The sequence below is a fragment of the Vespula vulgaris genome, chromosome 1, assembly GCF_905475345.1.
Source record: "Vespula vulgaris chromosome 1, iyVesVulg1.1, whole genome shotgun sequence".
NCBI lineage: Eukaryota > Metazoa > Arthropoda > Insecta > Hymenoptera > Vespidae > Vespula > Vespula vulgaris.
Window position 1 is genome coordinate 6652956 of NC_066586.1, and position 15217 is coordinate 6668172.

The following is a 15217-nucleotide window of genomic DNA, read 5'->3' on the forward strand; positions in this document are numbered from 1 at the left end:
TGCGATGGAAACAACAAAACGAAAGAGAGAAAGAGTGAGACAGGATGAACGAAGACGTACCATCAAGACCTCCATATTGGGCCAACAGTGGTTTACTTCGACTTTCCTGGTATACACACAGTCTCTGACAGATAGAACGTTCTATTCGCTCCCTTCGTGCGAGTGTCAAGGACTCCGTAGGGAGAACAATAAGAACGTGAAACGGGCAACGAGAATTCGTATCATGTCTCTTAAGAACTTTACTGAGCGATTAGGTTTATCCGATTATACGATATTCGTTATCGATCTGTTACGCGCGTATAATCTCTATGCATTTCAAAATAATTTTTTACATAATTACCAAATTGTTTTTTGAATTATAACATTTTTTACTTGATTATTATATTATTTTCTGGATTTCATTATATTTTATTTATATTATACTTTTAGTTGCAATTACATGATAAATTATTATTTTATTTGAAGACAAAAAAGAAGATCGTTAACGAAATTTAAAGACGTTAGATTGAATGAATTTAGAGAAAAATGTATTGAGGCGTGATATTATCAATCAATTTTAGCATGGTTACCCAATATTGCCCTTCGTCTCGTTTACCAGATCGAGGGTACTGGATCCCTCCCTCGGATAGTTGAGATTGTCAAGAGAGCTTCCTCGAGGCTACTGTAGACTCGTTAAATCGGATCGTACGAGACCTTCACGACTAAATCTTAGTAACGATTTCGATACAAGCAGACTCGACTATCAAATGCAATTTCGTATTTAATTTAACGAGGTTGGTTATTTGATCGTCGATGATTCAAATTCACGCTTGAAAGTATGATAAAGTATAGTTTATTAAACTTTTAATACGAGATGTTCCGGAAATTTGTCTAACTTAACTGCAATGTTAAAAACTTTGTTAATTGCTCTTAATCGTTCTTACGTAATTAAATTTCTGAAGTTTAAAGAAGCTTAGAATGTATTTCAAGAATCGCAATTTAAAGAGAATCTACAGTGAAAAACAATAAAAATCGTTTTTCTTAGTAATACAATTTAAATTATCAGAAGATTGTATGAATACTCTTCAAGAGACTCACACCATAGAGAAGAAAATTATCTTAAACTTCCTTAACAAGTTGATTGATAAAAAGAAAGAGAGACCTTAAATAAATAAAAATTTGTGGCACACATTCCGCAATGCGTTTTTTAGCTGCACAAAACTAGATTCATCTAAACACATGTGTAGGTATATCCTAAATTGTTTGATTTTGTAATTGTATTCAGAAAAAACGACATTTTTTGTTTCGTTAAAACACACACACACACAGATAATTTTGCCATTTAACTGAAAAAAATGCGTTTGTCGTAACATCGAATTTACGATGTTTTTTTAAATAGTTTGATGTGGTCAAGTATGAACACGATAGCCGTGGGTTACGTTTTACCTTGACATTGTAAACCCAAAGTGGTGTTTCCGTGCCCGCGGAAAAGCCTAGTTCTCCACCGAATACGTAAAGGCAGTCCTTGTATGCTACCGCACTGTGTTCCTGAAGAGCCGGCGGCCTTTCTCCCCCAGGATGTAATTCTTCCCACTTGCTCTCAGCTGCAAAATGAAATAAGTAAAACGAAAAGTTAATACGTTTGTTTAAACCATTCTTTTCAACATTTTATGTTTACGTATTTTGAAGTTGAAATTATATTAATGTAACTATGTAAAAAATATATAATTATAAACCCTATTATTTCATTTTAATAATTATAAATTTTATTTGTTTATTAAAATTAAACAAATAGAAATAAAACAGAAAAATGAGTTTATATTTTATAATTCTAAAGTTACTGTGCAGAATTGAGAAGATAAAAGAAGAGAATACGGATCTAATTGGTCAGAATGGAAAGAAACGCCTCCTCTCACGTATTTTCGAGTCTATCGTGCTATTTGCAGAGATGGTCACGCATACTAATTAGATCGAATGACAATAGCGACGTAGCCAATGAATAAGATGTATCGAGAACAAATGAGACAAAGCGAGCCATGAATTGAACATCAAATCATTGGCGCAGTCCCAGATCAATGACATAATGAAACAATATTCTTACTTTTTTCTCTTTGTTCTCAGTATAAACTTTAAATACGAGAATCCTCCTATTATGTCAAAGAATATCGTAAGAGCCGAATAGTAGGGATTACGGGAGTGTCAAAGGTGCGGATAGAATGGCCGTCCGAGCATCCATTTTGCCCTTGTGTCATCCCGCGAGACTTCTTTCCAGTTCTGTAAAGTACATATTTATTTTGTGACAAAAACTTTAATTTTTTACTTTCGCCGCGAAGCTAAATATCTATGTACTCCATTGACCTAATTTTTATAAGAACAAAGAATACTAAGTGACATTAGAAAATTATTTGTAGGGAGAATGAGAGAAAGAGAGAGAAAAAAAGTCAAATATTTTTGATGTTTCGAGGAGAATAGAAACGATCTTCTTCCCTTTTTCGAAATCTTTGAAATTTACAACTATACACTTTTTCGTTCTTAAATCACATCCTTACCCGCCCTTGCAATCTGGTACGCTGAAATAAATTCTCACCATGGTGAGCACTCCCATATGACTGGAGAAAGAGAGAAAGTGAGAGAGATTGCAAGGAGAGGGTTGTTCGTGTCCCGAGGCTTTATATATAAGTAGGGGGGTGAGCAAGCAAGGAAAAAATGACGAAATGTATAGAAGAGAGATACCGGAGAGATTTGAAAAAAAAAAAAAAATATTAAACTTAATGTTTACGGATATTCAGAATAAGACATTTCATTTGACGAGATGAATCTTATTCTAAAAACGAAAAAAAGAATAAGAAAAATATATAGATACCACCGAAAGGAATATGTCTCGAGCTTGAACTTTCTTCGTTTATTACATCACTAAATAAAAAAAGATCACTATAATCGAATGAATTCAATAGTCGTCAGAGAGCAAAAGAATTCTTGTCTTTGTCACGATTGACATATCTGGCACCGTGTATTGCTTAGTTTGGCAGCATCGCGATGACCTTTTTTTCATTTTCATCGGGTAGAAAAACTCAGCTATCTTATGAAACGTGCCGGAGAACAAAGCCTAGAAAATTTACGTAAGAGCCATAACGTGCTTTCTGAAGTGTATGCGGTTCTCGTAGAATGCCACTAGAGATGCCCGACATTGATTACGTACACGTGTCGTATCTAGTTGCTTATGGAACAATACCTTGTCTTACTTGGAAAATAATCTTTTTATGCTAAAACAATGAATAAATTTGATTATTTTTGCGATGAAATTATATACATGCAAACATAAAGTGTCCGATTTCTTTTTTCTCTCTCTTCTCTCTCTTTTCCTTCTCTTTATTAACTAATCTGAGAATATGCGAAAACTTGTCAATATTAATTATACATTAAACACTAGACATTTTCTAATTAACCAACTTGCTGTTTTCTATCTAATTTCGAAGTACTTGAATTTTCTAGAAAAGTATGTGCTCAAAGTTAAGTAAGAATACGTACTCCAGATCAAAGACATCATGGTCGATTGATATTCCTCTCGAAGAAAGAGATCGAGATGAATCAAGGCAAAAGTGCTGAGATTGCAGATTCATCATACTTTATAATTTCCATCTCGATATGTATATACCTTAGCTAGATATCTATGTACCATATACACACACACACACGTCTAACCGACAGCCATGAAAAAGAAGAGACTACGGTGAATAGTTCGATCGGAATCCATGTTACAAGGGACGTTTGTCCCTGGTATTGGACGCCACCAACCAACCCCTCTCAACTTTTCTACCCTTGCGAAGGTGAGGGTGCAACAAAAACGTTCCATGGATGAAGCACTCTCGTGGTTCTCGGAGTTATCACAATATTTTTGCACGATCGAGTGTATCTACAACGCTATGCTTTTAAAACGTGCTAGACGAAGGGATGGAAAAAACGTTCGTTGCCTGACGCAACCCCGTTGATATTACTTGGCCTCGAGAGACGAACTGCCACAGTCCAACCAACTCTTTTGATGCTGCTTTAATATTCACCCAAACCCTGCAGTCGGACAATCCCCTTCTGATTAACAGGGAGTCACTCGTTCGTCCACGTTCACCCGAAACGAATTTGTTCCCTTCAAAAGCTTGCGTCGCATTGACTTTGGTAATGATGTAAACGTTAACTCGCTTTACATCCATATTCACAAGTAAAAGAGAAATTTGTGAATCGATCTCCCAAAAAAGCTCCGTAAGTTACTCTTTTTTATTATAATGAATTAAATTACTAAGCAACTATTTGCGACGTAAAAAAAAATTTCAACAGATGAACATACATTTTTTCTATTTATTTAAAACGTTGAAATTTGTTGTCGGGATTTACATTGAATTTTATATTAAAATCATAATGAATGCGTTCATGCTTCATAAACGTATTTAATCTCGAGCTTCTCCCTCAGCATATCTTTATCTTTCTCTTATTCTAATTTGCATCTAATATTTGTCTTGCTTCCGTATTGATAAATATTTACATAGTTAGAAGAATCTTACAAAATACGGAAACATTCATCTAACGAACATGCCATATAAAATCTTTTTGTACTATCTGCCTCAGAGTCAAGCGCATCAACGTTCCACTGAGCTTGAAATTTAGTGTAACTGTGTGCGTGCCGTGTATAGTCTATATAACCTCATACTCTATCTAGCTAGCAATATTGACCGAATGGACCCGCCGGGAATACGTTTAGAGCTCTGGTGGTCCGATAACTAGTGGTTCGAGCTTTATCCAAGCCTAAGAGAACTTTGAACTTTCCGAAGATTATAACTCTCACAAAAGATAGCACGTTTTCGTGCTGTGAATTTCATAGGAGCCATTTAAATGTGTAGGCTAACTCAAAAAAATTTCTAAGTACGTTTGAGTGAATAGTAAAATATGTAAATAAACAAATTTATATACGACGTTTTTTAAGTTCCACTATATAATTGGTATATTTTTCCATATATAAACACGCATATGTATATTTATGTATGTATATATACACTCGTTGATTATAATGATGCAAAGAAATTGAATAAATCTGGAAATGGAATAAATTTAAATGTCGGCCGAGAAAACAGCGAACAGATAATCATATGATGCACAGAAGCGAGAAACTCGACGTCACGAACACCGACCGCTGATTATTGCGTGAGGGTGCAATTAATTCACCTACGTCTGATCTCCGTGGAAACAGCCGTAATTGTGGAGTATCGGCGGCGGATTTACTTGATATACGTGGGCTTTAATAATGGCGCATTATTGATCAGACTGAACCCCGTTCAAATTCCATCGCGCACCCCTCGTCGTCATGGAGTGAGACGATGGGGTTTGTTGGTCAGATACGGTGTTCGCGTATCGTAACGGAGAGTACTTCGAAACATCGATCCATCGGCACCCTTCATAATTATAGAATTTTCCGAACTGTTGCAAATATCTCACTTCGTGAAAGTTATACTGTTTTATAACATGATTTTAGAGAATCTATGTCTTATTAATAAATATACATTGATATATATATTACTAAATATTAATAATAAATTTTCATTTTAATAGATTTTATGATTATTGTTATTATGTTATCTATTCTTTCGTTCTTCATTTTGAACACATTTTAACATCAATGAAACATTTAAACTTTGTATGATAGTTTAACGAAATGTTATTTATTTATTTACCAAGACTATATCGCCAAAGATCTTTGAGTGGTAAATTTCCATTTCGACCTCCAAGGAGATATACGTGTCCTGCGAGTAATGCCGCACTGTGTTTACTTCTCGAAGGTGGTGCAGGTCCATTTTCCGTACCAGCTGCTGTGACCGAGCTCCACATTTTTTCCTGAAACAAATGATTATTCTTTTTAATATCTCTAAATACTCACAAGAGCATTCACTTGCAAGATAGAAACAAATGTTAATCTTAAGAAAATAATTTACACCAATGTCATCTTATTTACGAAAAGATAAGGACATAAAATATAGGAAATCTTGTAATCTTGCTGTTAGATCAAAAAGGGAAGTGAATTAAATGGTAATCTAATGGAGATAAATGTCTACCCAAACGTCCTCTTCTATCTCTCTAGTCGACCCTATCTAATTCTCTTCCGTTTTAGTATTTTCCAAGTATTTTCCAAGTTAGTATCGTAAATTAGCAGCTTTTGAATCTGTTATAGAACGACGTTTACTACCTAAGTTCATAAATTATCTCTTATCGAAATGACTTTGAACGATAGTACAGATGTCGATGGTTCTACTTCGAAGAAAATGTGTTTAGAAGCGATAAAAGTCATAGTAATGACATATGTATTATATTACTACAAAATGTAAAGTCATACATTAATTCAATGTACTTTAAGTCACAGATCTATATATTTTATTCGACGATTTCAAAAAGACATTGTTATCCCATTGAGGGAAAAGACAATAGTCTACCATTTTGATTAAACAAGCTCTATCAATCGCAGAGAAGGTGGGTAAATAACGTCTACGATTTTGCAATGGTTGACACACAATTTTTTATCAGGTAGACTGCGTTTCGACTCTCTCCATCTATTTCTTTCTTTCTTTCTTTCTTTCTTTCTCTCCATCTTATTTCTCCTCTTCAATTTCTCTCTTAATCTATGTTTCTGTTTGTACGGGTGCGGATACTAAGTAACGTGAGAGAGTCGCGTTTTTCGGCCTTGAGGGTGCATAATGTGAAACTAAATATTTGCACAGTCGCCACCGATTATTGATCGGCCTTAGCAATGTGTTTATCCGTATCCTGAACAAATATCTTCCGACGATCCTCCTTCTTGATGCAAAGACCATGGGGAAACGTAGAAAAAGAGAAGAGAAGGAAGAAATTGCGGAAGCGATTAAGCGTGAAATGAACCTTGGAGATTGTTATAACTCGATTTAACGAATATCCAATCGATTTTCTGCATGAAAATTCAATATGAAAATTAGCCGCATTATTATTCAAATATATCGAGACACGTTTAAATCTAAGATACTAAAAGCAGTTTTTTCTTTCTACTTCGACGAATGCATTATTCAGATACAAGGTATAGATAATTATATCTACAACAGATAGTTGATTCTAGATAGATAGAATCTTGGCCAGACTTCTGACCGCTTGCCTTTCCTTTCTCGATTCCGGTCCTACTTAATTCACCCTCTTTTTCTTCGACCATTTCTTTCGCTCGAATGAAAGAGAAGATGGATCTGCCCTAAAGGGTGCTATCGTCACGACTACTATCACGACTTACTACTAGCTAGGGAGAATTCCCTGAATACGGTTCGCTCAAACGAAATCTCTCTCTCTCTCTCTCTCTCTTTTCCTCGCTTCTTCATGTCTGCATCAAATGCCTTTCGATGATATGAAGCCCGTGAACTTCACTTGCAGGCTAATTAAAATCGGCCAAAGCATCGTTAGAGCCTGCTAATGGTTCGAATAATTAAAAACGATAGTTTCTCATTACCACCGAATAATATTTCCCTTCGATATCGACGTAAATTTTCAAGCACTTAACCAATATATGCAACTCTAATTAGCCTCATGCAAATGCACTTAAGAGAATCACAGAGAAAAAAATATATATATGTACTATAGTTTTATGCACCGACATCAGGTGTAACGATTTTTGGAGGGTGCGGCAAAGGAAAGTGACGACCATCATTAATTCCAGCCCCTTTATACCCCGCCTACACACTTCCATAGGTAACACATTTGTCTCGAGATAATCGACTTTCTCGTCTCGAGCACGTGGATTCGATTTATCAAAGCTCTCGCCGTGTTAGCTATCCGATTTTTATTTCAGCCAGCAAACGAGCTTCGTTTTTCATAGAAATTGTGCTATTATTTCAACCGTCGAAGGCCGATGGAATAATCGATGATATTTTTCTTTATCTTTATCTTTTTCTTTTTCTTTCTCGTCGCTACTGTAAGAAATAAGAATATAACAGTAATAAAAGATTATATAATAATTACGTTGTATAATTGTAACGATAGGCAAAATAGAAAATCGAATGTTTAATAGGAGAAAGCTTCTTACTATCGTGCATCATCATCCAATTATTCGATTAACTTAGTAGGATAGAAGATATATAGATAGATAATAAAAAAAAAAGAGTGGGTGTGTGTGATAGAGAGAGAGAAAGAGAGAGAGAGAGAGAAAGAGAGAGACACACGAGACTCGATGGACCTTCTGTTGGATCGGATTCATTTCTACGTCTTCACGCATCCGCACGTTCACGAAATTCAATTACGCTGCCACACCGAAATCGAGTTTCGAACAAACGAACGCAACCCCTATCCAACTCAACGATCCTATCGAAAGATTTCTTTCTCTTCCAGAATGTACGCAGGTATATACGCGAATATAGGCGATTAGAATCGCAGTGTGTTTTGAAAATATAGAACCCTACTGGTTCTGGTATATGCGAAATACGATTTTCAACATATGGAATTCGTTCGTGACGAAGGGGAAAGAACCGACGAGGGTTTGGTGAAACGAGTTTGCAAACGCCACGCCAATGTGATAGGAACGAACCAAAAGAGACAGATAGAGAAAGAGAGAGGGAGAAGCAAATACACGATCCACGTTTCCCTGCGGTTTACGTGCGATCTACAGAAATTCGAAATAAACGTCGTACCTCCGTTTCACGAATCCCGCTGAGAGTTTTACAATGAGGAACTCCCTAGTGTATATATACATAAATAAACGTTAACCGTGAAAACGTAGGCTGTCTACGTCGAAGCTTTTCTAAAGATGCTGCTTTAATTCGTTTTCAATTCAAATCTCGTAATATAGTCATTAATTTACACGTTAATTAGATAAAATTACGGAGAAATGTTATATCTATCTATTTATACAATAAATAAATTGATACTTTCATTTTGTAATCACCTCTTTGAGTCTACTAATAATTACAGAAAATTAATAAAATGATAATAGTGATAAAGATAATATCAGATTGGTCAATAAGTAACGTTAATATTTTCAATAAAGCAGTAAATTATATTATTATTTATTTAGATATAAAATACTGAGCAAATTTCAATATTATTCATTGATTCATCCAATATGTAACAACAATGATAATTAATAGTAACATAAAATAAAAGTATACATATAGTATCGTATAAGTAGAAAAATCCGTTATTGATCGAACGTATGCTAAACCTTGCAAAAAACTATGTAGACGATAGAAAAAAAGAAACATTAAGTATAATATATGTAAATCTTAGAAATCTCTCTCTCTCTCTCTCTCTCTCTCTCTCTCTCTCTCTATTTCTTGAATGAAGACACATAAAAGAATTATCTACACGATTGTTTGAGAAAAAGCAAGTAGAATAGATTCCTCGAACCAAGAAAGCGAAGAAATATCTGTCGTTAAACAATTCATACAGTATGGATCGAGCAACGGTGATAGTTCGTTCTTTCATGCGTTCTTACAGTGCTAAACGAACTCCTACACACGTTTACTCTCTCTTTACGCAAGATTGTAATACCACGAGCTACTTTTCCTTTCTACTCACTTGCAACATCGTTACTATTCACAGATTTCTCCAGCGGAAAGCTTTCGAGAGCTACAAATGGTTTCGCTAGACAGCCGAAGCACTTAAAAAACTTCTCACGATTCGCTTAAAACCTTGCAATTTATTTCGAATATAGATTTATCCTTGCATATTTATATCGTTTTATTTCAATCGAAAAAATAATGAAAATAAATAGAAAAAGTTAATTACTTTGAAATCCTCCAGAAGAATCTATATCGTTAATATTTACATATCAATAGTATGATGAAAAGTAAAGTTATAGAAAATGCTACCATTAAATCAGCTTAGCTACGCTTTATGGGGTAGAAAAAGCTTTGAAAAGATGGCGATCGATTGCGAACAGCTGTGGGTACGTCGCTAAGGTGACGCACGTAGAGAGAAAAAAGTAGAATGATCTTGAACCCGGGAGAAAAAGCGTGGGATAAAAAACTTGAGATAAAACGAAATTTTCGTTCGTGGAAATAGATTCGTTTTGAGAAAAGTCTATGGAAAACGATTGTCTCGTCTATTTTTGTGATGAAAAAAAAAGTGTAAAAAACTTAGAACATAGCTGCGACCTCGTTGTATTAAAACGTTCTATCGTTAAAACATTTTACAAAGGGACGGCTGTCAATGTACTGATATTCTTGTCATCGTTTGCCATCGTTCTCTTCGTCGTCGTTCAACGAAAGAAAAAATGCTTCAAAAGTGCACGAGTTTTTAATCTCTCTTACGAGTTATGCACACGACAATGACCGAAGCAACTTCCACCCGGCTCTCTCGCACGTTTTTCCTACACGTTTATTTTTCTTTCACATACCCTATTTTCTTCTCTCTTCTTTTCCTTTTGACTTGCTTTTTTCTTTTTTCTTCTTTTTTTCCTTTTTTCTTCTTCTTTTTCATTTTTTTTTCTTTCACGCCCGTGGAAAAAAAAAGAAGAAAAAAGCAACAACACTAAAGGGTGCGATATACGTATAACTCGAATTCTCGTAGCTTTTCAAACGCGAGATGTGACGCTTTTTACCACTCTTATCTTCGTGCTCTTTTCGCTAGCTACATCCTCGATCGTGTAGATAAAGGATTTCTGAATAAAAGAGAACAATTGTGATACAAGCGATATCGTTGGATTCGATTCGATTGCAAAGAACGCGAGTTCAACGATTAATTTGTTAAAATTATTAACGTATATTTCTAAATCCAAATTTTTTTATAAAATTATTTATTTCTTTCTTTCCACGGATGTATCAGCAAGATCTCGTGACTTCCATTTCCCTTCTTCAGTAAGATCAAACGTTCTCTAAGTAAATACATACCTCGAACTTTTCAAATACGATTCCCCCCTTTCTTTTCTCGAGGATCGTTTTATCAGAACAATATCCCTTTAGCCTGTAGCTTTTAAGTATATCGAGTATATATGCGTTGTCGTATCGATCGTTGGCCGATCTTACGTTGCAAGAGAAGACGAAAACAAAGATGGTTTCGTGAAGAAAACGGAGACATCAAAGCGACCTCGCGAATTCGCAGTTGTATTATCGAGGGGAGAAAGATTCTTCTTAACTCGAGTCGTGCCAAGAGGGAGCATAGCTTCCATCGACTTTTGAAAAGGGAGACCGTGTCAGAGACAATTTCCTCATTCTTTTTCTCTCTCCCTCTCTCTCTCTTTTTTGACTCACACTCACTCACTCTTTTCCACTTTTACTCGTTTCCTACTCGTCCTCGTAATTTCTGATTGCACCACCCGATGCTCCTTTCGTCGGTTGTATCTTCCTACGTCTCCGAAGGGGAAGGATCATGCCAAGTGCGTGACAATGATACACCATTGTTCTTGACAGTCCTACGTGGCTGTTCGTACGAAAGAGAGAAAGAGAAAGAGAGAGAGAGAGAGAGAGAGAAAGAGGGGGATGGAGAGAAGATTCTCCGCTACTCGACCATATAAGCGCAATTTCCTTTGATGGGATACGCTGCTGTTAATGCAAGGGGACCGAGTGTTGCCTTATGAAAAAGTTTTACTTTGAAACGTTGCGTTTCGTGGTCGAAGGACATTCTTCCTCAAGGATTATACCGATTTGTAGTACATACGTGTAAAGAAATTTTCATAAAAGCATCCGAAATTGATTGCACACATACGGTACATTATTATACTTGTTTAGTTTAATTTCTTCATTGTAGAGAATTTTAATTTATTTGATAACAATTCAATTGATTATTTAAAGTACATACATACTATTTACCGAAATATATGTAATATTCATGGCTGACCATTTGATTTTGCTATGAAGTTACTGATCCCATAGATTTTTAGTCTCATCTTACTTACAAGTAGTATCACCCCTCTGTAAGTCAGACTTACCAAATCTTGGATCAAAGGCAAATCCTTTATACATTCAAAGCCCCGAAAGTTAGTAAATTCAAATAAGACTTAATTCCATTGAATCCCATCGATTCAGGAAACATTCTTCTTGTCGAATAAAAAAAGACAACCTTCTCTCCAGCAACATTTTTATTTTTTTTCGAGTTTTGGACCATTGCATTCATCATGAACGGTCGAACAGTAATCGATCGCTTTAGAAAGACTAAGAGACACGGAAAAACAGATTTCTAGTTAGTCCAACTAGAAAAAGTAGGTATTTCCTCTAAAGCAACTTTTATCTCGTAGATTTCTTAAAATACGACGGACACATTTATTCGAGTCATTTATCGCGTCTCTAGGGTTCTATACGCACCGTTGAATTCACGGATTCAATGCATAGAGAACGATCACGGTTAAGGATTTTATGGCTATCGCACATAACTGTTTCAGACTATATCGATCCAAAGAGGGGAAAGAGAATGAGACGGATGATAACGTTCCATTCGCGAGTTTTAGAATGTCGATCCACGGACCTTTATCGTCATTCCTTTCCCCTTCCTTCTCATCCCTAGATTCCCGCGAAAGCTCGGATTAAACGCTTGCTACGGCAATTTTTCAGTGATTTCACGGACTACACGTCGGGGTTTCACGTGTAAGCGTTTTCGATATATGAACTATACATCCCCTTCGTTTTCTTTATCAAAGAATTTTTGAAATTTAGAAGACTTGTTCTTTTCGTGATTTTCATTAGAACAAATTCGAACTTAACATTTTTACTTTATACTTATATTTTTTTAATATTAGATTGACCACTAAGTAATATTAGAATTATGAATCTTTTACATATAATTTTTACATTTATTGAAAAATATTCAAATATTTTCATTTTTGTCTCTCCTATATTTTGTTCATTTTGTTTTAATTAGAGAATCAATCATAGTTTGGTTCTAGCAGAATAAATGTCCAAAGGTAATTTTGAATTAAATCGATCGTACAAAATTTTGGAATATTCTTAGCTTTGGTTTCGATTATTTTGATAATTGATCAGATTTTCTTTTGTTATGCTCATGTTTTGAATAAATCATTAACGAGTACTCTTATAACGTAGTATTAAATGTGAGTGGAAAACAGTTATCATATTGGTTTCGATTAAACAATTACGAAAATCAAAATGTCGTAACTATTATAAATATATCAATTTTAATTTATATCGGTTTTAGTTTTGGTTCTGTATCGATTTTGTGAAACTGTTAATATGTAATAGACTTTCCCAAAAAATAAAGAAATATGGAACCGATATAATATTTATTCTAAAGAATCAAGATTGAAGCTGATATTTACAAGAACCATTATATATTATAACAGTTATAATATTTTTTCGATTCTCATAACTGTTTCGATTAGAACCTGTGTATAACAATTTAAACTAACTAAATTTTTGTTATCAAATATCACATAGACTTTTGTGGTTTTATCACATAGACATTACAGGTTGACTGGTTACGTAAAGAAACACTTTTCGTTATACGCGACACCCTCTATAATTTGTTCTCTTTTCGCGGCTTTTTCTTTCATGCTTTTCTTGCACGCACGGCTGCCTCGCAAAAGTCTTAAACTCGACTCGTGGTGGTCATGGTTACGGTTAAAAAGAGTAGAAAAAAAAAGTTATTCGCGACTGTGGCTAATTTAGAAAGTTTGATGAACTCTGCCTACACAAAATGGAGCTTTCAATGTCGCAAGCTTTCACAATTTTTATCGCGCTTTGTAAAGTGCTTTTCAAAAAAATGTTGTTCTGTATATATATTTAAAAGGATTGTATCATTGTTAGAACACAAGATCGTATTGAAGCATTTAACATGAGATTTTTCTTTGTTCTTTTTTTTTTCATTTAAATATAGCTAATGTCTTTTTAACTTTTTCCTACGAAACTTTTTTAAATTTTACTTTTGCGTAGAAACAAAAAATTTTATTATTTAAACTTTACAATAAAATATAAATTTGAATTCTGATTAATACAAACAATTCTCTCTTTCTCTCTTTTTTTTTTTTTTAATCAAAACTGAAATTTCCACGTGTGTAAACAAGAATTTAGCCAAGTTTTATTCGTATCTGTATAAAAATTATATAATATAAAAAGAAATTATATTACTATTATATTATAATAAGTATAACCTGTAGTTTAAAGGATATTTAAAACTATATATAAAGTAACAATTAAGTTTGTGCAGATAAAATAAAATAAAACTTGAAAAATACATAAAACAGATACATAAGACCTTAAAATTACATAGAGCCTATCACGAGGGTCAAGTTTTTATAGAGAATAAACAAGAAAAGATAAACGATAGTCTTGGTCTATTATCTATAGAGTAATATCCAAGACAGTAAAACTCTATCTATATGAGTAAAATAAATCGTGTATTACGATCTTATATGCAGACCCGTTGCATACAAAAGAAAAAAAAAAAAAAAACCGAGATTATGTCATATGTGCGTGATGGGATTCGTGTTGAATTTCTTATGGAGCATACTTTAAAACACACTTGGCAGCCGCTTAAATTTAACATCTCTTCTATCGTAAAAGTTGATCGTGCTTGCATATGCAAAATTCTATTGAGATCAGATAAACTTGATTTATAACTTCTTGGGCCTGATAACAACGAGTCAGCGATACGTACGTAGATATGTATGTACTTACCTATTTTGTATAAAAGATTCACCATGAAAGTTTCATGTTGTTTATTTTAAGAACTTATCTATACTATATCTGCTTCGATCAAACGTGTACTTATTCGTATGTAAAAAACTAGAATTAGATCTAATACCAATAATGTCAGAAGCTATATGTTGTACTTATCAAGAATTTTGTTTGTTGTTGTTAAAAATATCTTTGTTCCCTTTCTTTCTTTCTTTTTTAATGGAGATATAGTTATCTATAAAATACACCAACATTCGGTTAACTTTTGACAGTTGACATAACATTGATTCGCGACTTATGTTTTGATTGACAACCACTTAGTCTTACAACAACGTGTCACAAATGTGACTTGCGGTTGAAGTTGTACTTTTCATCCAGACTCCCTCTCTATGAGCGTGTCAATCCGTGGATATAGCTAACTCGACACAAGGTTGATGTAACAAGCCTGAACCAATATCGCCGAATGTTTATAGGGAGGGTGAATAAGATGAAGGGGATGGACATTTAACGACAACGAATTTTCTTGACGATTGATCGACTTTACGTATATACGTAACAAAGAAACGAAGAAATATATTTCGAAGTATAGATATTAAAAAAAGACAAAGAGAAGAAAAGAATGAAAAATG

At 34.3% G+C, this 15217-nt stretch overlaps 1 protein-coding gene across 5 annotated transcripts in view; it reads right to left on the reverse strand.

The window, feature by feature from the left end:
* Positions 1-15217, reverse strand: part of LOC127063829 (AF4/FMR2 family member lilli-like) — a 36488-nt gene that overhangs the window by 12758 nt on the left and 8513 nt on the right. For 4 of the 5 annotated variants that reach the window (XM_050994083.1, XM_050994092.1, XM_050994075.1 and 1 more), the window contains exons 2-3: positions 5697-5856; positions 1426-1583 (exon numbers count right to left, since the gene is read on the reverse strand). In XM_050994083.1, coding sequence (XP_050850040.1) covers positions 1426-1583; positions 5697-5850 — 312 coding nt within the window. In that variant the 5' untranslated portion in view covers positions 5851-5856. Of the gene's footprint in view, positions 1-1425; positions 1584-2080; positions 2254-5696; positions 5857-15217 lie in introns of those variants that run through there. The other variant, XM_050994108.1, reaches the window with a different exon arrangement.